General features: G+C 46.1%; 1 protein-coding gene across 14 annotated transcripts in view; it reads left to right on the top strand.

Moving 5' to 3' along the window:
* GRAMD1B (GRAM domain containing 1B) overlaps positions 1-25,559 on the top strand; it is a 464,835-nt gene that overhangs the window by 380,727 nt on the left and 58,549 nt on the right. For 10 of the 14 annotated variants that reach the window (XM_068238819.1, XM_068238817.1, XM_068238820.1 and 7 more), the window contains 2 exons: positions 1,946-1,966; positions 19,219-19,242. In XM_068238819.1, coding sequence (XP_068094920.1) covers positions 1,946-1,966; positions 19,219-19,242 — 45 coding nt within the window. The remainder of the gene's footprint in view (positions 1-1,945; positions 1,967-19,218; positions 19,243-25,559) is intronic. The other 4 variants (XM_068238823.1, XM_068238822.1, XM_068238818.1 and 1 more) reach the window with 1 other exon arrangement.

Genomic DNA, 25,559 nt, shown 5'->3' with positions numbered 1-25,559 from the left:
TGTATACAGTGGGAGGGGTATCCAGGGATAATGTATACAATGGGAGGGGTATCCAGGGATAATGTATACAATGAGAGGAGTATCCAGGGATAATGTATACAATGAGAGGAGTATCCAGGGATAATGTATACAATGAGAGGAGTATCCAGTGATAATGTATACAATGGGAGGAATATCCAGGGATAATGTGTACAATGGGAGTAGTGTCCAGGGATAATGTATACAATGGGAGTAGTGTCCAGGGATAATGTATACAATGGTAGGAGTATCCAGGGATAATGTAAACAATAGGAGGAGGATCCAGGGATAATGTATGCAATGGGAGGAGTATCCAGGGATAATGTTTACAATGGGAGGAGTATCCAGGGATAATGTATACAATGGGAGGAGTATCCAGGGATAATGTATACAATGGGAGGAGTATCCAGGGATAATGTATACAATGGGATGAGTATCCAGGGATAATGTATACAATGAGAGTAGTGTCCAGGGATAATGTATACAATGGGAGTAGTGTCCAGCGATAATGTATACAATGGGATTAGTGTCCAGGGATAATGTATACAATGGAAGGAGTATCCAGGGATAATGTATACAATGGAAGGAGTATCCAGGGATAATGTATACAATGGAAGGAGTATCCAGGGATAATGTATACTATGGGAGGAGTTTTCAGTGATAATGTATACAATGGGAGGAGTATCCAGGGATAATGTATACAATGGGAGGAGTATTCAGTGATAATGTATACAATGGGAGTAGTGTCCAGGGATAATGTATACAATGGGAGTAAGTATCTAGGGATAATGTATACAATGGGTGGAGTATCCAGGGATAGTGTGTACAATAGGAGAAGCATCCATGGATAATGCATAGAATGGGAGTAGTATCCAGGGATAATGTATACAATGGGAGTAGTGTCCAGGGATAATGTATACAATGGGAGTAAGTATCTAGGGATAATGTATACAATGGGTGGAGTATCCAGGGATAGTGTGTACAATAGGAGAAGCATCCATGGATAATGCATAGAATGGGAGTAGTATCCAGGGATAATGTATACAATGGGAGTAGTGTCCAGGGATAATGTATACAATGGGAGTAAGTATCTAGGGATAATGTATACAATGGGTGGAGTATCCAGGGATAGTGTGTACAATAGGAGAAGCATCCATGGATAATGCATAGAATGGGAGGAGTATCCAGGGATAATGTATACAATGGGAGTAGTGTCCAGGGATAATGTATACAATGGGTGGAGTATCCAGGGATAGTGTGTACAATAGGAGAAGCATCCATGGATAATGCATAGAATGGGAGGAGTATCCAGGGATAATGTATACAATGGGAGTAGTATCCAGGGATAATGTATACAATGGGAGTAAGTATCTAGGGATAATGTATACAATGGGTGGAGTATCCAGGGATAGTGTGTACAATAGGAGAAGCATCCATGGATAATGCATAGAATGGGAGTAGTATCCAGGGATAATGTATACAATGGGAGTAGTGTCCAGGGATAATGTATACAATGGGAGTAAGTATCTAGGGATAATGTATACAATGGGTGGAGTATCCAGGGATAGTGTGTACAATAGGAGAAGCATCCATGGATAATGCATAGAATGGGAGGAGTATCCAGGGATAATGTATACAATGGGAGTAGTATCCAGGGATAATGTATACAATGGGTGGAGTATCCAGGGATAGTGTGTACAATAGGAGAAGCATCCATGGATAATGCATAGAATGGGAGGAGTATCCAGGGATAATGTATACAATGGGAGTAGTATCCAGGGATAATGTATACAATACACTATGATATGCCCTCACGCACTGCGTTCTCATATGACCCAGTTTTGCCAGTAATCCTTGTGTTATGATGATTCTATAACCAGTAATGATAATGAGATTTTAAAAGTTTTTTCTTTTTTTCTATTTGCAGAAGAGCCAGAGCTGGTACAATGTGAGTAAATCTTAAATCTCTTCTCTTTATCTTGTTATGTGATTATTAATGATGACGCATATTTGGCTGATCTGCTGCATTATTGCTCTATATGGATTCACTGTGTACAAAGAACAGGTAAGTGCTGCCCTCTGCTGGCCGTTCCCCAGCATCGCTCCTCTATACAAGACTATCATAGGGGTGTGTGAATGGGTTTTCCTCTTCGTTTGATGTTTGGCTCCATACTGTATGGAGGGGGGGGGGGCACAGCGCAGTGCTGGGCTACTGCTGATAGTCACCGCAGGCTGCAGGCAGTATTTATGAATGAGTTTCTGGCGTATCGCTCAGAATCGCTGCGTCCTACACAGTGATGCCAGGAGGATTGCACATAAACCTCCCTGCTGGGGAAATTGTAAAGATTCTCAAAGGATATAAATTTTTTTTTATCCAAGTCACAAATGACACAGACTTCATTGCATGGCGCACTTTGCCAGCTTATTTAGGTAAAAGGTCCCCCTGTAATCTGAGCGAATGCTCGTGGTTCTAAACCTAGACTTCGGATGAGGACTACCCCTAGCAGGTAATCCTCCCTACATTGTATGATTCTATAGTTTATATGATGTGTTGTCATAGTTCCTCTTGTACAATAATTGTATTATTTGTTATTTATATAGCGCCAACATTTTCTGCAGCGCTGTACAGAGTACATAGTCTTGTCACTGACTGTCCTCAGAGGAGCTCACACTCTAATCCTACCATAGTCATAGTCTAATGTCCCACCATATTATTATTATGTATTTATATAGCACTGACATCTTCTGCAGCACATTACAGAGTACATAGTCATGTCACTGACTGTCCTCAGAGGAGCTCACAATCTAATCCTACCATAGTCATAGTCTAATGTCCTACCATATTATTATTATGTATTTATATAGCACTGACATCTTCTGCAGCACTGTACAGAGTACATAGTCATGTCACTGACTGTCCTCAGAGGAGCTCACACTCTAATCCTACCATAGTCATAGTCTAATGTCCCATCATATTATTATTATGTATTTATATAGCACTGACATCTCCTGCAGCACATTACAGAGTACATAGTCCTGTCACTGACTGTCCTCAGAGGAGCTCACACTCTAATCCTACCATGGTTATAGTCTAATGTCCTACCATATTATTATTATGTATTTTCTATAGCACTGACATCTTCTGCAGCACATTACAGAGTACATAATCATGTCACTGTCCTCAGAGGAGCTCACACTCTAATCCTACCATAGTCATAGTCTAATGTCCTACCATATTATTATGTATTTATATAGCACTGACATCTCCTGCAGCACTTTACAGAGTACATAGTCATGTCACTGACTGTCTCGGGAGCTCACACTCTAATCCTACCATAGTCATAGTCTAATGTCCTACCATATTATTATTATTATGTATTTATTTAGCACTGACATCTTCTGCAGCACATTACAGAGTACATAGTCATGTCACTGACTGTCCTCAGAGAAGCTCACACTCTAATCCTACCATAGTCCTAGTCTAATGTCCTACCATATTATTATTATGTATTTATATAGCACTGACATCTTCTGCAGCACATTACAGAGTACATAGCCATGTCACTGACTGTCCTCAGGGGGAGCTCACACTCTAATCCTACCATAGTCATAGTCTAATGTCGTACCATATTATTATTACGTATTTCTATAGCACTGACATCTTCTGCAGCACATTACTGAGTACATAGTCATGTCACTGTCCTCAGAGGAGCTCACACTCTAATCCTACCATAGTCATAGTCTAATGTCCTACCATATTATTATGTATTTATATAGCACTGACATCTCCTGCAGCACTTTACAGAGTACATAGTCATGTCACTGACTGTCTCAGAGGAGCTCACACTCTAATCCTACCATAGTCATAGTCTAATGTCCTACCATATTATTATTATGTATTTATATAGCACTGACATCTTCTGCAGCACATTACAGAGTACATAGTCATGTCACTGGCTGTCTCAGGGGAGCTCACAATCTAATCCTACCATAGTCATAGTCTAATGTCCTACCATATTATTATTATTATTATTATTGTGTATTTATATAGCGCCGACATCTTCCGCAGCACTTTACAGAGTATATTGTCTTGTCCCTCAGGGGGGTTCACAATCTAATCCTACCATAGTCATATGTCTATGTATGTACCGTGCAGTGTACAGTATGTATGGTGGTCTAGGGCCAATTTAGGGGGAAACCAATTAACTTCTCTGTATGCTTTTGGGATGAAACCAGAGCGCCTGGAGGAAACCCACACAGACACGGAGAGAACATACAAAGTCCATGCAGATATTGCCCTGGTTGGGCAAGACCAGAGTGCTAACCACTACACCATTGTGCTGCTGACAGGAATTCTACTAGTCTGTAAGTAGTTACAGAGACACCAACGGGATACAAAATTCTTAAAAACGAGGGCTAAGGGCCTGTTTCCACTACATGGAGATTGGATGCAGAATTGATGCAGAAAAACTGACTCCAATGAATGTCTATGGGCCTGTTTCCACTAAACGCAATTTTTCTGATGCAGATTTTTCCATAGGCATTCATTGTGGTCAGTTTTTCTGTATCCAATCTGCGTGTCGTGGAAACAGGCCCTAAAGGTTGAACCAACCTCTCCAAAATGAAGTCGCTGCCAGTAAAGTTTTATTCACATCACAAACTTGATACTGCAAAGTTAACTAGCAATGCGTTCCATGGGCCAAACCCTCTTCATCGGGCAGAAGTACTTCTCCGCCCCCTCCTGCACAGCGGTTACCCTGCCAGTGAGCTTGTCATGTGAGCATAATTCTACTCTATTGTGTTCTATACAACAATCTTCACCAGCAGCATACTACTGTACACCAAATTATGCCTCTAGCAGTGGCATTTCTGTGTTTCCTCCAATACCGGGATATTCCACAAGGGGAGCTGTTGTAAAAGATGACAGCTCCACCAGCAGCATCCTACTGTACACCACATTATGCCTCTAGCAGTGTCATTTCTGTGTTTCCTCCAATTCCGGGATATTCCACAAGGGGAGCTGTGGTAAAAGATGACAGCTCCACCAGCAGAATTTTCTGGGCCCTATACAGCGGTGGTGGAATCCGATAAATATCGGAATTAAGCTGCCTGCGTCAATTAATTAGCGTATTAAAAGGGCGAAGGCGGTGGTTGTATCGGCGCGGATTGCGGTGGGGGGAGGGGAGGTACCGTAGGTTAATGTTAGGCATTAGTATTGGCGGATATTGCAGTGGGGGTTAGGCTAGGTATAGGTAGGGGGATGGTCAGGATAAGGCATCGGTGGAGGGTCAGATCGGGTTTAGGCATTGGTGGGGGTATGGTTAGGGTTAGTACCAATTGGTGTGTGTGTATATGAAGCCTAATGGTGTGTACACACATCCAACTTTGATTGGCCAATTTTACCACCTCCATGTAATGTAAGAGCCTACCTACACAATCTGTGCATAGTATTCATTATATTTTAGCCCTAAGGCTGGGTTCACTGAGGTCAGATGCGTAATGTATGTATAAACTGTAATACAAGCCTGCATGCAGCAAGTTAGAATAAAGCGATCTGTTACACCGCGGTACTGTGAACAGGCTCATAGAATTGTATGGGCAATCATCAGTTACAGTGCAATACTGTGAACAGGCCCATAGCATTGTATGGGCAGTGATCAGTTACTGGGCAGTACTGTGACCAGGCCCATAGAATTGTATGGGCAGTGATCAGTTACAGTGCAGTACTGTGACCAGGCCCATAGCATTGTATGGGCAGTGATCAGTTACAATGCAGTACTGTGAACAGGCCCAGAGCATTGTATGGGCAGTGATCAGTTACAGCGCAGTACTGTGGCCAGGCCCATAGCATTGTATGGACAGTGATCAGTTACAGCACAGTACTGTGACCAGGCCCATAGCATTGTATGGGCAGTGATCAGTTACAGCGCAGTACTGTGACCAGGCCCATAGAATTGTATGGGCAGTGATCAGTTACAGCGCAGTACTGTGACCAGGCCCATAGATTTGTATGGGCAGTGATCAGTTACAGTGCGGTACTGTGAACAGACCCATAGCATTGTATGGGCAGTGATCAGTTACAGCTCAGTACTGTGATCAGGCCCATAGCATTGTTTGGGCAGTGATCAGTTACAGCGCAGTGCTGTGACCAGGCCCATAGAATTGTACGGGCAGTGATCGGTTACAGCGCAGTACTGTGACCAGGCCCATAGAATTGTATGGGCAGTGATCAGTTACAGCGCAGTGCTGTGACCAGGCCCATAGAATTGTACGGGCAGTGATCAGCTACAGCGCAGTACTGTGACCAGGCCCATAGAATTGTACGGGCAGTGATCAGCTACAGCGCAGTACTGTGACCAGGCCCATAGCATTGTACGGGCAGTGATCAGTTACAGTGCTGTACTGTGACCAGGCCCATAGAATTGTATGGGCAGTGATCGGTTACAGCGCAGTACTGTGAACAGTATGAATTGACATGTAGAATTATTCTGCAACGCAACTGAGCACTGTTAGCTAGCCCTCATACTACATGGAGGTGGTAAACTTAGTCAGTCACTGACCAATCAAAATTAGATGTGTGTACCAAGCTTCATGGTTGGTACTCACCATTCAATTTCCTGGCAGATTGATGGGTCAGCCTCTGGAGTATCAAGATCAGCTTCCGATCGATTTTGTGCAATAGTGATTGAAAAATCAATCCCACATTGATCGAGAGCTGATTGGACGTGTCGGAAATCATTGTTTTGACCAGCGGATCTGCCAGGATATTGGATGGTCTGTACCTAGCATATCGTCTTGTGTATATTGCAGCTGTGAGTAACAATATTTCACATTCATGATTGCTCCACGGGCTGCACAGCAGAAGATATTTATAGATATTGAGATACCCATAACGGTTATCCTGATGCTGTCAGTAACCTGCTCAGGTAATGTTCCGTATAGACGCGCAGGCAGAATGCAAAGCTTCAGGTATTTCCTGTAAAATTATCACTATCTAAGCGACTATAAAGATAGCGACATGGTGGAACTTGGATACAGACACGGCGGTGAGTCACTGGGAATATCCCAACAAATCCCTCCTTCAGCACACCTGTGTGACCAACGTATGAAAGGTTCTATCAGCTGGAAAGGAAATCTTAAAGAGACCCTGTAACATTAAAGAAAAACCCTCTGGGCGATACTTACCTTGTGAGGGGGAAGCCCCCCAATAACCCTGTAGCTTCAGGGAATCCAGCGCTTACCTGGGGATGGGGGCTACCGAATACTGGGGCACATCTGGCTACTTATAAGACACACCTAAAGGTGGCCATACACTGGCCCGATTCGCGGCTGTTTCGACAGCAGATTTGATCCTGGGATCGAATCTGCTGCCAATCGTTCGCGCTAAACGCATCCGCCGATCCGATTTCCTCCCGAAATCGGATCGGTCCGTCGATCGCGCCGTGCGGGAAATTACCCTCGATCGCCCGCGGGTAGGGAGCGCGTCGCTAGCGGCGGCCGATCCGATCAGGTATACATTACCTGACGCTGGCTCCCGGGCGTCTTCTCCGCATCTTCTCCGCGCTGCACCCGCTCCTTCCCGGCGCTTCCTGTCACTGCAGTGACCAGGAAGTTCAAATAGAGGGCGCTCTATTTGAACTTCCTGGTCACGGAGTGACACAGGAAGCGCTGGGATGGAGCGGGTGCAGGGTGGAGAAAATGCGGAGAAGACGCCCGGGAGCCAGCGTCAGGTAATGTATGCGGGGGGGGGGGGGGGGGGGACAGGCAGATTGTGATCGGTTTCAGGCTGAAATCGATTCACAATCTGTTTGCAGTAAAGGCAGCCATACGATCCCTCTCTGATCAGATTCGATCAGATAGGGATCTGTCAGCTGGTCGATCTAATGGCAAATCAACCAGTGTATGGCTACCTTAATACTGGGGGCATGTCTGGCTATCTAAACTGGGCAGGGGGTCTTCTTACTGGTGACAGATTTGCTACCTATAATGGGGTAGGCACCATTCAGTGGGGGAGGGGGGCCTCTTTGGAGTCTCCGCCTCTAGTGCCGCAGAACCTTGTCCCGGCCCTGCCGTTGCACCTCATACTTCACCAGGTGACTGCTATAATGTGACTAGTCCTGGGGACCTCCTCTTCTCCTTTGCGCACCACCGAACCCCAGCGCAAGTGGGCTGGCTGTCCCAGCTGTCACTTCCCTTGCCCATCATAGGTAGCTACAAGTGCCCCTTAGTAGGTAGCTAGAGGTAACCTCAGTATTAAGCAGCTAGAGGGGCCCGCAATGAAGGGAGATCTCATCAGTGGAATGCCAAGACCGGGGTGAGTAACCTCTCATTTATGCTTCGCTTCGGACCCTGCATAGGTAAGTCAGGAGGGAGGCACTCGGTGAGTGAGCTGCCTTCCGTCATCAGGCGCCTGTAGGCACGTGCCTTCAGTGCCTTATGATAATTCTGGCCCTGGGCTATGATGACTACAGCTGAGCTATAATCTCTGTGTTCTGCTTTGTAATGGTGCTCTGTCCGCTATATGAATAATAAAGAGAGGATGATTTGAGGAGACTCCTCAGTACTGGTTACATTACGCAGCGCTGAGATTCCTCCTGTTGCGTCCGTGCGGATGTATTCAGGAGGGCGGTGACGCGGCGCTGCCATTACTCTCCCCCCGTGTAGTGACAGACAGGGTCGGACTGGGACACTGGGGGCCCACCAAAGAGATTTCAACCTGGGGCCCACACATCCCATGATTGCGGTGAAAAAAGGGCGTGACCATGCATTGGAAGGTGGGCGTGGTCATGATGTATTATGGACAGGGCCAAATGTACATGATCTTAGCAGCATTGTAATTCAGAGACACTGCTGCCCAGCAAAACTTTGCATAGAATCCCCTCCTTCAATATAAAGTAATGTCCTACTTTGCAGAGGTTGCGACCGCGGAGGTTGCAACCGCATCGGGGCCCTTGGGCCAAAAGGGCCCCGAAGGGCCCTCCCTCAACTACAGTATTGCATCACTATTGGTCCTGTGCTCATAATAATCACTTCTATAGATAATTTGAACAGTGGTAATCATTAACAAGCTATTTCCCATCCCCTTCTTGCACCTCTGACACTGTAGTTGCCATTGGCAGGGATTGCTATGTATAGAGTGCTAGGGGGTAATCAGTAACAAGCTGTTCCCCATCCCCTTCTTGCACCTCTGACATTGTAGTTGCCATTGGCAGGGATTGCTATGTATAGAGTGCTTGGGGGTAATCAGTAACAAGCTGCTCCCCATCCCCTTCTTGCACCTCTGACACTGTAGTTGCCATTGGCAGGGATTGCTATGTATAGAGTGATTGGGGGTAATCAGTAACAAGCTGTTCCCCATCCCCTTCTTGTACCTCTGACACTGTAGTTGCCATTGGCAGGGATTGCTATGTATAGAGTGCTTGGGGGTAATCAGTAACAGGCTGCTCCCCATCCCCTTCTTGCAGCTCTGACACTGTAGTTGCCATTGGCAGGGATTGCTATGTATAGAGTGCTTGGGGGTAATCAGTAACAAGCTATTTCCCATCCCTTTCTTGCACCTCTGACATTGTAGTTGCCATTGGCAGGTTTTGGTGCATCGTATCAATTGTTATGTATAGAGTGCTTGGTGGGCCCCAATGTAAAATTTGCATCGGGGCCCACAGCTCCTTAGCTACGCCACTGCTCTCAGCATGAGTGATTACAGCACTGAGAAGAGAATTTTTGTGCTGCAGGCAGCAATTGGAGGGGGGGCCCAACAGAGACCAGGAGGTGGGGCCCACCGAGCTAAAAAACTGTACTACTGTGGCCCAGTCCGACCCTGGTGACAGACACGATACACAATGTAATGTGTGTACAGCGGTGCTGCGGCGGATGTATTCAGGACGGCGGTGACACGGCGCTGCCATTACTCTCCCCCCGTGTAGTGACAGACTCGATACACAATGCAGTGTGTGTACAGCGGTGCTGCGGCGGATGTATTCAGGGCGGCGGTGACACGGCGCTGCCATTAGTCTCCCCCCGTGTAGTGACAGCCACGATACACAATGCAGTGTGTGTACAGCAGCGCTGCGGCGGATGTAAACAGTCCGGGGTGAGGTCCTGATTTCTCTTTCTTCCATGTATTTTCTTTGGTTGGAGGCCAGGGGTGTGGCCGGACCGTCCCACCATCGTTCCTGCAGATAAACAGAGCGAGAGCAGGGATCGTCTGCACCACACACTGCGGATCATGACACCACGGCTCTGCTGGATCTCCCAGGCCAGATACTGGTGGCGTCTATTGATGAGATCCTAAAGCAATGCTGCCATATTCATTTCCTGTTGAACAATATCAGTTGCCTGGCAGTCCTGTGGGTCTCTTTGGCTGCAGTACTGTCTGAATCACACACCTGAAACAAGCATGCAGCTAATCCAGTCACACTTCAGTCTGAGCACACGATCTGCTGCATGCTTGTTCAGGGGCTATGGCTAAATGTATTAGAGGCAAAGGATCAGTAGGAAAGCCCGGCAATGTGCATTGTTTAAAAGGAAATAAATATGGCAGCCTCTGTATCCCTCTCACTTAAGGTTCCCTTTAAAACACACCTGAAGCAAGAGGGATATGGAGGCTGCCAGATTAATTTCCTTTTAAACCATACTAGTTGCCTGGCTGTTCTGCTGATATTTTTGGCTGCAGTACTGTCTTAATCGCACACTAGAAACAAGCATGGATCTAATCCAGTCACCATTTAGACAGAAACATCTGATTTGCATGCTTGTTCAGGGGCTGTGGCTAAAGTATTAAAGGCAGAGAATCAGCAGGACAGCCAGGCAATCTGCATTGTTTAAGAGGAAATAAATATGGCAGCCTCCATATCTCTCTCGATTTAGGTTCCTTTTAAATATTAGTCCCCTCTGCTCCTGTTACTGCACAGCAGGCCTTTCCTTTTACCTGGCATTATGGTGCCCATACATGGTCCAATTTTTTTTTTTGTCGATTAGATAATTTTGTTTGATTATTCCGTTAGATCGAATATAAAGAATTTTCCAACATGTCCGATCAGATTTTACTAAAAAATCCGGGATAATTGATAATCGAAAAAAAGATTCTTTTAAATTTTCATTCGATTCCATCGTTTTGGTCAAATAAATGGAACAATTGAACGTTTTTTATTGTACCGTGTATGATCACCATTAGCGCTAACATTATGTAAAGAGATCCTAAACCTAAGTTCAGATTCAGAAACCTATACTTACCTAAGGCTCCTCCAGAGACTTTCCTCGCTGTCCTGTGGTTGTCCGCTGCTGCCCAGGATCCTCCAGCTGCTCGGGAGCCATTTCCTCTTCTGGCAGAGGCGTGTCTCTGGCTGCGTGCACGACCGGCTCACTGCGCATGCGTGGCTGTAATCGTGCAGGCACAGTATGGCTCAAGCCCTTGTCTGTAATCTTTGGAGGGTCTGTGAGTTGCAATGATGGGGGGGGGGGGGTATATGGCGAGGGAAACCTCATAAGAATCCAGAGGCTTCACTCTCCGTAGGTAAGTATCTGATTTTATTTAGGATCATTATTTTGTAGCCCATCTTACGCTCCGGTTCACATTAACTTACTACACAATTGGTGGAAACACAGATTCGGGCCCCGTCACTCTCAGGACCGATTCACACGAATGGAAACGCAGCAAAACGTCAAACGAGATCTGCTGCTTCTCTAATTTGAATGAATCTCAGCGGTTGTTCAGATGACGGTTACAACGTGGCTGGATAGTGTACTTGGTGGTTGGAGAGTGTACTGGTTAAGGGCTCTGCCTTTGACATGGGAGACCAGGGTTCGAATCCTGGCTAGGTCAAGTACCTATTCAGTAAGGAGTTCAAGGCAAGACTCCCTAACACTGCAGGGTGGCCTCCTGAGCGCGTCCCGGTGGCTGCAGCTCTTGAGCGCTTTGAGTCTGACAGGAGAAAAGCGTTATATAAATGTTCGGATTATTATTATCGGATTATTAACGTTTGTGCAATCTCTGCGGTAGATCCCGCGACTCGTCTCATCCCCCGAAGCAGCTTGCAGCGTCTCAGAGTCGTCTGTGTTAGCCAGCGGTTTCATATCCTTACGCCATGGACGTGTCAAGGCATTTCAGTACAAAACTACTTCCACCTGCAGCGGACGTCTACAGGCGTTTCTGTGTCCCCATACTCCTGCGCTGGGGACATCTAAAAGACATTTGGTACAAAGTTTTGGCTCAGTGCAAACTTTTAGGGCAGCAAAGCTATGGGCAGGCCAGCCCTGTACTACTTCCGGGTCGCAATGTCCCGCAGTAGTACGCATGCCCGGGGCCAAGCTCATTCATTAGTACGCATGCCGGCAGTGCGTGTCCTTGATTGCGCACCTGTGGCCGGGCACGCTTTGCGCATGAGCGTGACGTTACAAAGTGTGCAATCATGGAAGAGCACCGCCGGGCCAGGGCATGCGTACCACTGCAGGTCATTGCGACCCAGAAGTAGTACAGGGTCAGGCAGGGCCGCTTTAAGCAACAATGGGGCCCCAGGGCAAAACAAACCTGGGGGGCCCCCCAACAGATACCCCGGAGCAAAAATCGGCATTAAGGGACCTTTTTTGCAGTCGGGGGGACCCCACATAATAAAAAAAAAAAAAAAATTCCCACACTCTAAACATAAAACATTTTTTGGGAAAATAGGAAAAAATGCCAGGGCTCTTCATACAGCCATATTGTGGCTGTATAGCGATCCCTGGCCAAAGCGCTGCGGCTGCGTATGGACCCCCTGGAAACCCCGTCAGGAAATTTATTGCTCTTTCTTTTGATACATGTAAAATTACACTACCGTTAGGTTTGCTACTAAAAGTGACATTTGCCGCATTTAAAAGTATACTTTTTTCCTTCGAAACTTTAAAATCGATTTTCTCAAAAACTATAAGGTCTTTTTGAAAAAATGTTTTTTTCCTCTTATTCCCAATGATCTCCTTAACATATCCTGCAAATTTAGGGTTTCTAGAATTTAAGGTGGATTTGCTATTAACCATTAATGTCGGCTGGTTTTTAAATGTGTATTTTTTTTCCTTTGAAACTTTAAAATCGATTTTCTCAAAAACTATAAGGCCGATTTGAAATTTTTTTTCCTCTTGTAGCCACTGGGGGCCCCTACAAGCTCTGGGGCCCTGGGGCAGCTGCCTCCTTTGCCTTTATGATAGCGCCGGCCCTGGGGTCAGGCTGCCCATAGCCATTCGCTGGCGAGCAGTTTGCCACCATCTCTACCAACTTTCTACTTTACTTGAACTGTACAAATAATTCTAAAGGTGGCCACTAACGGTTCAATTTCTAGCGAAAAATCATTTAAGCGATCAGAAATTCTGATCGGATTGGTTGAAAATAATCTCAGTTGATGGGCACAATCGATTATGAACGATTATAAAAATAGTCGTCCGATTGGACTTTTGTCAAACCAAAATTTGGATTTTCTTGATTGGTTGTGATAGATAGGAAGCAAATATTGGTTCGTTGATGGTGTAGTGAACGATTTTTCTTCCGATCAGAATTTCTGATCGCGCAAACGTTTTTCACTAGAAATTGGACTGTTAGTTGCCATCTTTAGTAATTGCAGAACTATGCAAATGTTTCTGCAGCTCTATGCAGCGTGAAAACGGATCAAACCAAACGCTTTGACTGCAAGATTGGATTGGATTAGTCGATTAGTCGATTTTACAATCGATCTTCATAATAATTGGCATAATTCTTAATCAGCTCACATTTATTTGCACCCCAGTGACACGCCCACTGACTAATGCAGATTTTGGTGCATGTAGATTTGGGCAATACATTTAATAAACACAACACAAACTTAGACGGCCTTGGCGTGTAGCTTGAGGCTGGCGTCACATTGTTAGGCCAGGTTCACATTGCGTTTTAAGCCGGCGGCAGCTTCACTTCCGCCGCACCACATCACTCCCTAGAAACGGTCCTTGGGGAATACCGTATTACTACGCGGTATTCCCCATCTGGCATTGGGCCAAGCAGGAAGTGACATGCGCTTGCTGTCACTTCCTGCCCCGGGGTATGCGGAAGTGCACAGAAGCGTATTGTAAAAATACGCTTCTGCCCATGTGTGCCACGACGTCGCGTCAGTCAGTTTTTAAATATCACCTGTCGCCATAGACTAACATGGCTTCCGGGCCAACGCAGAAGCCGCACGGTAACGTATTTCTGGCCCTGCGTCTGGGATGCGGTGAAAAGGTCATTTCGGTCGTGACGTAACGTTGCAGTATGAAAGTCTCCATAGACTTTCATTGCTGGGCGGTAAAAACACTGCACCGCACCACGCCGGTGTGAAAGGGCCCTTAAAAAAATAGCTTGCAGTGTAAAGCCTGCTACACACCTTCAATTTTAATTGGCCAATCAAAGTTGAAGATGTGTACCAGGCTTAAGGGCCTATTTCCTCTGGCTGCGGATCTTGGCCATTTTCTGCACACGATTCCAGATGCGAAATCGCAGCCTAAAGGAACGAATAGGCTCCACCCTAATCACGTGTGGGCAAAATAAAAATGACTAGAGGACTTTACTGGGCCAATCGTGGAGGATCCAGGAGGCAGAGGAGGACGGCGAGGGAGCAATCAGGCTGGAGGAAGCCCCAGGTATGTATTGTTTCCAGTGTGGTGAATTTCTGAGAAATGTTGATAGGAAACCGGAGTGCCCAGAGGAATCCCATGGGTAGATTGGAAAACACCCAAATTCCCCACAGATACTGTTATGTCGGGACTGCAACGCAAGAGAGATGAGAGCGCTATACTACAAGACGATGTCCCCCATGCCGGATAATCAGACTCTTTATTATGATGAACTAAACAAGCGAGGGTTATACACGAACATGACCGGCAATTACTCTTCCCACATTCGCTGTTTATTCGGGTCACTAAACTTTCACTCACATCCCAAGAGAGGGACGGACATGACAGCGAGCCAGGACAACAGAAAGCCACATTGTAAATGTAAATTCATAGAAAGAGAGGGGGCTTTCCAGGCAGAAATGTTTCGGTATTCAGAGTATTTGTTGGATACGGAGCCAATTGTCTTCCCAGGTCCTGTGCCCAAAAGCCGAGCCCAAATTCCTGCATGTTATTCCATCACTGGCTGCTGTCCTAAACACACCCTTATCAGCGCCTCCCTGCCGCCCATTCTGACTCTGCGCATGACTTTATCCACGTCTGTGTGTAGTATTATTATTATGTATTTATATAGCACTGACATCTCCTGCAGCACATTACAGAGTACATAGTCATGTCACTGACTGTCCTCAGAGGAGCTCACACTCTAATCCTACCATAGTCATACTCTAATGTCCTACCATATTATTATTATGTATTATATAGCACTGACATCTTCTGCAGCACAATACAGAGTACATAGTCATGTCACTGACTGTCCTCAGAGGAGCTCACACTCTAATCCTACCATAGTCATAGTCTAATGTCCTACCATATTATTATTATGTATTTATATAGCACTGACATCTTCTGCAGCACATTACAGGGTACATAGTCATGTCACTGCTGACTGTCCTCAGAGGAGCTCACACTCTAATCCTACCATAGTCATAGTCTAATGTCCTACCATATTATTATTAAGTATTTATATAGCACTGACATATCCTGCAGCACATTACAGAGTACATAGTCATGTCACTGACTGTCCTCAGAGGAGCTCACACTCTAATCCTACCATAGCCATACACTAGTGTAATGTCCTATCATATTATTATTATGTATTTATATAGCACTGACATCTTCTGCAGCACATTACAGAGTACATAGTCATGTCACTGACTGTCCTCAGAGGAGCTCACAGTCTAATCCTACCATAGTCATAGCCTAATGTCCTACCATATTATTATTATGTATTTATATAGCACTGACATCTTCTGCAGCACATTACAGAGTACATAGTCATGTCACTGACTGTCCTCAGAGGGGCTCACAATCTAATCCTACCATAGTCATAGTCTAATGTCCTGCCATATTATTATTATGTATTTATATAGCACTGACATCTCCTGCAGCACTTTACAGAGTACATAGTCATGTCACTGACTGTCCTCAGAGGAGCTCACACTCTAATCCTACCATAGTCATAGTCTAATGTCCTACCATATTATTATTATGTATTTATATAGCAGTGACATCTTCTGCAGCACATTACAGAGTACATAGTCATGTCACTGACTGTCCTCAGAGGAGCTCACAATCTAATCCTACCATAGTCATAGTGTAATGTCCTACCATATTATTATTATGTATTTATACAGCACTGACATCTTCTGCAGGACATTACAGAGTACATAGTCATGTCACTGACTGTCCTCAGAGGAGCTGACACTCTAATACTACCATAGTCATAGTCTAATGTCCTGCCATATTATTATTATGTATTTATATAGCACTGACATCTTCTGCAGCACATTACAGAGTACATAGTCATGTCGCTGACTGTCCTCAGAGGAGCTTACAATCTAATTCTACCATAGTCATAGTGTAATGTCCTACCATATTATTATTATGTATTTATATAGCACTGACATCTTCTGCAGCACATTACAGAGTACATAGTCTTGTCACTGACTGTCCTCAGAGGAGCTCACACTCTAATCCTACCATAATTATGGGATATCAGTTGGGATTTCTCTTCAATCTTTTAACTTCCCAATAGGGATAGTCAATGAGTTGCTAATGTTTTTGTGTTGATGTAAATGTTATGAAAATGTATGGAAACTTGGAAATTCAGCAATTGCTACATTTGATTGGACCACTTGTAAGATTTGTACAATTAGTGTAACATTTGCAAGAAGCGGTTGTTACTAGCATCCCTTCCTAGCACCCAGCCTGTTACTGCTCATGCAGACTGTATAATGAAAGGACTTGGGCTCAGGTAAGGCACTAGCCTTCGCGTCCTCCTATTGTCTTCTTGGTAAGCTGAGATGAGAGAGCGGTCAGAGGAAGTGTCAGCTGGGCCCCTTGAAGCTCGCTAGGTCCCAGGGGGTTGCTTTGTGAATGAACCTGCTCTGCTTGGCCCCACCCACTCCTTGGAGATTTCTCTCATGAATGGTCAGATTCTATCCCAGCTATACTGACCACCCTGAACAATAGCTTGAAATAAGCCGGGATGTTTCCATAACCTGGAGCAGTGATTGCAGGTGATCTCTGATTGGTTGCCAGGGCTCTGTGTTTCCCTGATTGGATAGTCGTGTATAGTGATTGCACGTCTGTAGGGGGCAGCAGAGGAGCGATGCTGGGGGCACGGGGGGCTGTGTGATCTCTGTATGGGATAGTGGTGTATAGTGATGTATAGTCACCTGTAGGGGGCAGCAGAGGAGAGATGCTGTGGCCACGGGGGCTGTGTGATCTCTGTATGGGATAGTGGTGTATAGTGATGTATAGTCACCTGTAGGGGGCAGCAGAGGAGCAATGCTGGGGCACGGGGGGCTGTGTGATCTCTGTATGGGATAGTTGTGTATGGTCACCTGTAGGGGGCAGCAGAGGAGAGATGCTGTGGCCACGGGGGCTGTGTGATCTCTGTATGGGATAGTGGTGTATAGTGATGTATAGTCACCTGTAGGGGGCAGCAGAGGAGCGATGCTGGGGGCACGGGGGCTGTGTGATCTCTGTATGGGATAGTGGTGTATAGTGATTGCACGTCTGTAGGGGGCAACAGAGGAGAGATGCTGGGGGCACGGGGGGCTGTGTGATCTCTGTATGGGATAGTGGTGTATAGTCACCTGTAGGGGGCAGCAGAGGAGCGATGCTGGGGGCACGGGGGCTGTGTGATCTCTGTATGGGATAGTCCTGTATGGTCTCCTGTAGGGGGCAGCAGAGGAGCAATGCTGGGGCACGGGGGGCTGTGTGATCTCTGTATGGGATAGTTGTGTATGGTCACCTGTAGGGGGCAGCAGAGGAGAGATGCTGTGGCCACGGGGGCTGTGTGATCTCTGTATGGGATAGTGGTGTATAGTGATGTATAGTCACCTGTAGGGGGCAGCAGAGGAGCGATGCTGGGGGCACGGGGGCTGTGTGATCTCTGTATGGGATAGTGGTGTATAGTGATTGCACGTCTGTAGGGGGCAACAGAGGAGAGATGCTGGGGGCACGGGGGGCTGTGTGATCTCTGTATGGGATAGTGGTGTATAGTCACCTGTAGGGGGCAGCAGAGGAGCGATGCTGGGGGCACGGGGGCTGTGTGATCTCTGTATGGGATAGTCCTGTATGGTCTCCTGTAGGGGGCAGCAGAGGAGCGATGCTGAGGCACGGGGGGGCTGTGTGATCTCTGTATGGGATAGTGGTGTATAGTCACCTGTAGGGGGCAGCAGAGAAGCGATGCTGGGGCGCAGGGGGCTGTGTGATCTCTGTATGGGATAGTCCTGTATGGTCTCCTGTAGGGGGCAGCAGAGGAGCAATGCTGGGGCACGGGGGGCTGTGTGATCTCTGTATGGGATAGTTGTGTATGGTCACCTGTAGGGGGCAGCAGAGGAGAGATGCTGTGGCCACGGGGGCTGTGTGATCTCTGTATGGGATAGTGGTGTATAGTGATGTATAGTCACCTGTAGGGGGCAGCAGAGGAGCGATGCTGGGGGCACGGGGGCTGTGTGATCTCTGTATGGGATAGTGGTGTATAGTGATTGCACGTCTGTAGGGGGCAACAGAGGAGAGATGCTGGGGGCACGGGGGGCTGTGTGATCTCTGTATGGGATAGTGGTGTATAGTCACCTGTAGGGGGCAGCAGAGGAGCGATGCTGGGGGCACGGGGGCTGTGTGATCTCTGTATGGGATAGTCCTGTATGGTCTCCTGTAGGGGGCAGCAGAGGAGCAATGCTGGGGGCACGGGGGCTGTGTGATCTCTGTATGGGATAGTTGTGTATGGTCACCTGTAGGGGGCAGCAGAGGAGCGATGCTGGGGGCACGGGGGCTGTGTGATCTCTGTATGGGATAGTTGTGTATGGTCACCTGTAGGGGGCAGCAGTGCAGCAGAGGAGCAATGTTGGGGGGAGGGGTGTGGGCTGTGTGATCTCTGTATGGGATAGTTGTGTATGGTCACCTGTAGGGGGCAGCAGTGCAGCAGAGGAGCAATGTTGGGGGGAGGGTGTGGGCTGTGTGATCTCTTTATATACTGTAACTCTTCCAGCATGTTATTGTTGTTACTGCATGTCGTCATGTCTTCTGTTTTCTCTCCCTCAGCATGAGCGGCAGCACATCCGCAGAGTAAGAGCCCCCCCTATTGCCCCCCCCCCCCCCCCCCCGTACATGGCAAACACTGCCCATAGTGTACTAGTATATGCTGCACTAGTGTCTGTTGTGCCCTCCCTGTGTCCTGACTACCCCTCCTTATATTGCCCCCCATGTCCCTCTAGTGGACAATCAGTGCCAGTAGTGTATTAGTAGTATATGCTGCACTAGTGTCTCCCAGACCCTCCCTGTGTCCTGACTACCCCTCCTTATATTGCCTTCCATCCACCTAGTGTAGCGATAGGCAAACTTGGCTCTCCAGCTGTTACGGAACTACAAGTCCCAGAATGCATTGCAGGAGTCTGACAGCCACAGTCATGATTCATAAAGGCAAATGCATTGTGGGACTTGTAGTTCCTTAGCAGCTGGAGAGCCAAGTTTGCCTATCGCTGCCCTAGTGGACCATCAGTGTCATTAGTGTATTAGTAGTATATGCTGCACTAGTGTTTGTTGTGCCCTCCCTGTGTCCTGACTACCCCTCCTTATATCGCCCCCTAGTGGACGATCAGTGTCATTAGTGTACTAGTAGTATATGCTGCACTAGTGTCTCCCATACCTTCCCTGTGTTTAGAGTTCCCCCTCCTTTATATCCCCTCATCCCCCATTCCAAGTGAGCACAGATGATCACCGTGTATTTAGTGTATAGTGGAGTGATGTTTCCTCTGTTTTTTATCTTCATACCCCCCCCCCCCTATATAATGCCCCAGTCCCCACTGCCAGGAATGTGATAATACAGTATGTGCTAAGGACAAGCTGTGGGGTCTTTTCACACTATGCTGGGGTTTTGTGTTGTCACGTCAGCGCTCACACTCTGAACACAACTAGGTTTGTTTCTCTGAGAAATCTTACGTGTAAAACTTTTCTCATATGCGTTGGAGTCGCCCTTTAATGAATTTTCTGTTCTATCCTGAAACAGCCAGATTTAATAATCGCACAGATGCTGCTCCTTACCTTGAACATATAAAACTCCTGCGGTTGAGTGGCAGCCAAACTTGCTTGTTACCATGTGATTGCTCCTAACCCCTCCCTCTGAAGACTCATGCTGTCTATATGGAGAGATGACAGCATGAGTCATCAAAGAAGGGGAGGGGAGAGTTCACATGGAAGTCTTCAAGCAGGCTTGAGTGAGCTGCAGGATTTTTCAGTTATTGAATGCAGTGCTGTCACTACTATCACGGAAAATTATACATTTTAAAATAATTGTAAACACATACAAATAAGAGGTATGTTTCTTCCAGAGTAAAATGAGCCATAAATTACTTTTCTCTGACATCGCTGCCACTTACAGTAGGTAGTAGATGACAGAACCAACAGGATTTAGAGTAGTACATCTCTTCATGTGGGATTCTCAGCATGGCATTTATTCTTTATAAACACACTTCCTGAAAAGGATCTATACAATGATGCTCAGCCTCCCAGCTCGCTGCACACTTTTTTGGCAGTTGGACTGAGCAACTGCCGTACACTAAGTGCTTAAAAAAAGCTGAGATGGACTAGTCCAAAACCTGTCAGTTCTGTCCGATTTCTACTACCTACTGTAAGTGACAGCAACATAGGAGAAAAGTAAATTATGGCTCATTTTACTCTGGAAGAAACACACCCTTAATTGTATGTGTTTACATGTGTTTTATATTTCATGATTTTCGTGATAGTGCTGCTTTAAAGAAGAAATCCAGTGTATAATGTAGTAAAAAATGCTTCATTTTTACAATAATTATGTGTAAATGATTTAGTCAGTGTTTGTTTTTGATTTAAATTCTGACATTTATAAAATGGGGACATTTTACTGCTGGCAGGTGATGTCAGTGGAAGGAGATGCTAGTTGTGGTTTTTTTTTTTTGGCAGTTGGAAACAGCCGTTATTTCCCACAATGCAATGTGGTTCACAGGCAGGGAACTGTCAGGACCATGGTCCTGACATCACACTGTGGGAGGGGTTTTACCACAATATTAGCCATACAGCGCCCCCTGATGATCCGTTTGTGAAAAGGAATAGATTTCTCATGGGAAAGGTGGTATCAGCTACTGATTGGGATGACGTTCAATTCTTAGTTACGGTTTCTCTTTAAAGATGAACTGTCACGAAAATCTTAAAATTCTAAACACATACAAATAAGAAGTACATGGTTTCCAGAGTAAAATGAGCCATAAATTACTTTTCTCCTATGTTGCTGTCACTTACAGTAGGTAGTAGGAATCTGACAGAACCGACAGGTTTTGGACTAGTCCATCCATCTCTCCATAGGGGATTCTCAGCATGACCTTCATTCTTTATAAAGACATTCCCTGAAAAATCTTTATACAAAGATGCTGGCCAGCCTCCCTGCTTACTGAACACTGTTTTGCCATTCACTAAGTTCTTTTAAAAATAAAGAAAACCCTGAGAACCCCCCTATGAGGAGATGGGCTAGTCCAAAATCTGTCGGATTCCTACTACCTACTGTAAGTGACAGCAACATAGGAGAAAAGTAATTTATGGCTCATTTTACTCTGGAAGAAACGTACTTCTTAATTGTATGTGTTTTAAATTGTAAGATTTTCGTAACAGTTCCTTTTTAAATATTTCAGTTTGAACCTATAGCACCAGCATCACACGTATAGATCGGTTACTGTTAGTGAATCATAACTGTACTGCTAAACATTTGAGATGCGTCAGGACACTAATAACTTTCAATGAATCATCCTCCGATATCTCAAACCTTGTATGAAAATCAAACATTGACATTCCTCTGTGTTATTTATGGCTGTTTGGCTTATGTGTATCTTAGTTAGGCCCATCAGCGCTCAGAAGCGGCCCCAACCACCTGCAAAGCCTCATTGATTGCCGGGTTTTTATTATGTTGGTTGATGTTGAAGATACTATTAAGAAGCCACCTCCTGGTTTTTATTGGGTTGTAATTTCGGAGGATGCCTCCGGCCTGTCCCCTGCCACGGAGTACCAGCCTGTCCCGGAACGCTCTGTTTGCCGTGTAGTTAATGTTCCATCTCCTCCATGCTCTTATCTGGCTGGGGTTGTGAGAGCGGTGGTGGTGCCCCACACTGGTACTTGGACTTCCTCAGCAGATGACTGTACATCGAGCTTCCCATTACTACACATTACTGTCAATCATTAATCGCCCCAGAGCATGCAGGTCACCAGCTAGTGGGGAGGGTCTGGAGGATATCGGAGAGGTGAGATCTTTGTGACGAGACGCTGGGGAGAGGAAAGACCTTTGTGTAAAGGGAACCTGTAAGAAAGAGATAAACTGGAATCATAACCTTATGACTTTGGCATCAAGTCTGGGTATTTCCCTGGCTGGTTGAAACAGGAAAGCACCTGTAGAACATTTCCTGGTATTCAGGAGGCCCTGTGGACAGTGAGGCTAGTGAACGACCAGCGAAACCTTCCGAATGCCACAGTGAGGCCATGACAACACTCTAATTGGAATGCTGACATTTTGAATACTAGGTACATACGATGTAAAATGAGCCGTAAATTATTTTTCTCCTATGTTGCTGTCACAGTAGGTAGTAGAAATCTGACATTACTGACAGGTTTCGGACTAGCCCATCTCCTCATGAGGTATTCTCATGCTTCAAAAGCGCATAGAGAATGGCAGTTGCTCTGTCCAACTGTCGAAAACTGTGTAGCGAGAAGGGAATCTGGCCAGCATCATTGTATGCATCCTTTTCAGGGAATGTCTTTATAAAGAATAAAGGCCATGCTGAGAATCCCCCATGAAGAGATGGACTAGTCCAAAACCTGTCGGTTCTGTCAGATTTCTGCTACTTACTGTAAGTGACAGCAACTTAGGAGAAAAGTAATTTATGGCTCATTTTACTCTGGAAGAAACATACTTCTAATTTTGTATATGCTTCCATGTATTTTAAATTTTACAATTTTAGCGATAGTGGTCTTTTAAAGGGAGAACTGTAGAGAGAGGTGTATGGAGGCTGCCATATGTATTTCCATTTAAGCAATACCAGTTGCCTGGCTGTCCTGCTGATCCTCTGCCTATAATACTTTCAGCCATAGGCCCTGAACAAGCATGCAGCAGATCAGGTGTTTCTGACAATTTTGACAGATCTGACAAGATCAGCTGCTTGTTTCGGGTGCAATTCAGCCACTACTGCAGCCAAATGGATCAGCAGAGCTGCCAGGCAACTGGTATTGCTTAAAAGGAATTACAATATGGCAGCCTCCATCTATCTCTCACCACAGTTCTCCTTTAAAGGGAACCTGAGACGTGGGGATAGAAGAAATGTATTCATACCTGGGCTTCCTCCAGGCCCCTCTCCGGCCTGATCGTTCCAACACCGCCGCCCTCCGCCTTCTGGATCCTCCATAACGCGTCCTGTAAGTTCAGCCAGATGGCGCATGTGCATATCTGTAAGTCTTTGGGGGTGTGGGAGGAGACTGGATTGCCCGGAGGAAGCCCACACAGACACTGGGAGAACATACAAACTCTGTGTACTGTAGATAGTGCTCTGGCTGGGATTTGATCCGGGGACCCAGCGCTGCAAGGAGAGAGTGCTAACCGCAACGCCACCACGCTGCCACAGCTGCTGCTGTAGTGGAGCAAGTCAGAGAATGCACAACATGTTTCGTGCGGTGTCCTTCCTCAGGGGCGACAGTATTGCAGCAGCTGAAACCTATTGTGTGATGTCTCTTCATTACAAATCAGCATTAAAGTGCACCTGTAATGTTAAAAAAAAAAATGTGACATACATACTTCAGTGGTACAGGCTACACTGCACAGGGCCCATTGGGTTTGTGCCTAAGGTAAACCAGATTGTACAAACGGCTGCCAATCTGCCTGACGTATCGCCTCGGCCGAGCGCAGCCCAAGGGCATTGCTCCCCTCCACTCCCCTCCCACTCTGTTTGCATTCCTGCACCCTCAGGCCCCTTCCTCTCCCCATAGCAACGCATGTTTACCTCATCGGCCCCAAACTGTCACCCGACGGATCAAATCCAGATTGTTTATTTTCATATGAATGGCAGAAAGTGTAGAATAAAATAAACAGTCTACAGATGAATTTCGGGGACGTTTTTTACATACAGGTTCAGCTCCGGTGATCAGCATCTCACCCAATACACCAGAATAAAGTGAGTCATAGATGAACAAATTAGGATTTTGCCCCAGCTCCTGTGTGAGTGTGTCTGTGTGTGTGTGTGGGGGGGGGGGGACTCTGACACCTGGATAATGTGATCTGCATATGTGTGTGTGGCCCAGTGCACACCGGGCGGATCCGCCGGCCTAATGTATCTCTATGGGCTGGTGCACACCGGCGGTTTGAGGTTTTTAGTAAGCAACAAACGTGCCTCTTGCTGCATGTTTGCGGTTTGCTTAAAACCTCAAACCGCCGGTGTGCACCAGCCCATAGAGATACATTAGCCACGCGGATGCGGCCGGCGGATCTCATACAAAATCCGCTGGGTGTGCACCCGGCAGATGTCGGCTCTCTGCTCCCAAAACCGCTAGCGTTTTGACGATCTGCTAGCATTTTTGGTGTGCACTGGGCCTTAGTGTGTGTGTGTGTGTATATGTGTGTATGTGTATCTGTATGTGTGTGTGTGTGTGTGTGTGTGTGTGTGTATAATGTGATCTGTGTGTGTGTGTATATATATCTGTCAGTGTGTGTGTGTGTGTGTGTGTGTGTGTGTGTGTGTGTGTGTGTGTGTGTATATATCTGTCAGTGTGTGTGTGTATACAGTGGCTTGCAAAAGTATTCAGCCCCCTTGACAGTTTCCACATTTTGTCACATTACTGCCACAAACATGAATCAATGTTATTGGAATTCCACATGAAAGACCAATACAAAGTGGTGTACATGTGAGAAGTGGAACGAAAATCATACATGATTCCAAACATTTTTTACAAATAAATAACTGCAAAGTGGGGTGTGTGTAATTATTCGGCCTCCTGAGTCAATACTTTGTAGAACCACCTTTTGCTGCAATTACAGCTGCCAGTCTTTTAGGGTATGTCTCTACCAGCTTTGCACATCTAGAGACTGAAATCCTTGCCCATTCTTCTTTGCAAAACAGCTCCAGCTCAGTCAGATTAGATGGACAGCGTTTGTGAACAGCAGTTTTCAGATCTTGCCACAGATTCTTGATTGGATTTAGATCTGGACTTTGGCTGGGCCATTCTAACACATAGATATGTTTTGTTTTAAACCATTCCATTGTTGCCCTTGCTTTATGTTTAGGGTCGTTGTCCTGCTGGAAGTTGAACCTCCGCCCCAGTCTCAAGTCTTTTGCAGACTCCAAGAGGTTTTCTTCCAAGTTTGCCCTGTATTTGGCTCCATC

The sequence above is a fragment of the Hyperolius riggenbachi genome, chromosome 6 (genome assembly GCF_040937935.1).
Source record: "Hyperolius riggenbachi isolate aHypRig1 chromosome 6, aHypRig1.pri, whole genome shotgun sequence".
NCBI classification, from domain to species: Eukaryota; Metazoa; Chordata; class Amphibia; order Anura; family Hyperoliidae; genus Hyperolius; species Hyperolius riggenbachi.
The sequence above is the reverse complement of the archived record's forward strand: the minus strand, read 5'-3'. Positions and strand labels throughout refer to the sequence as shown.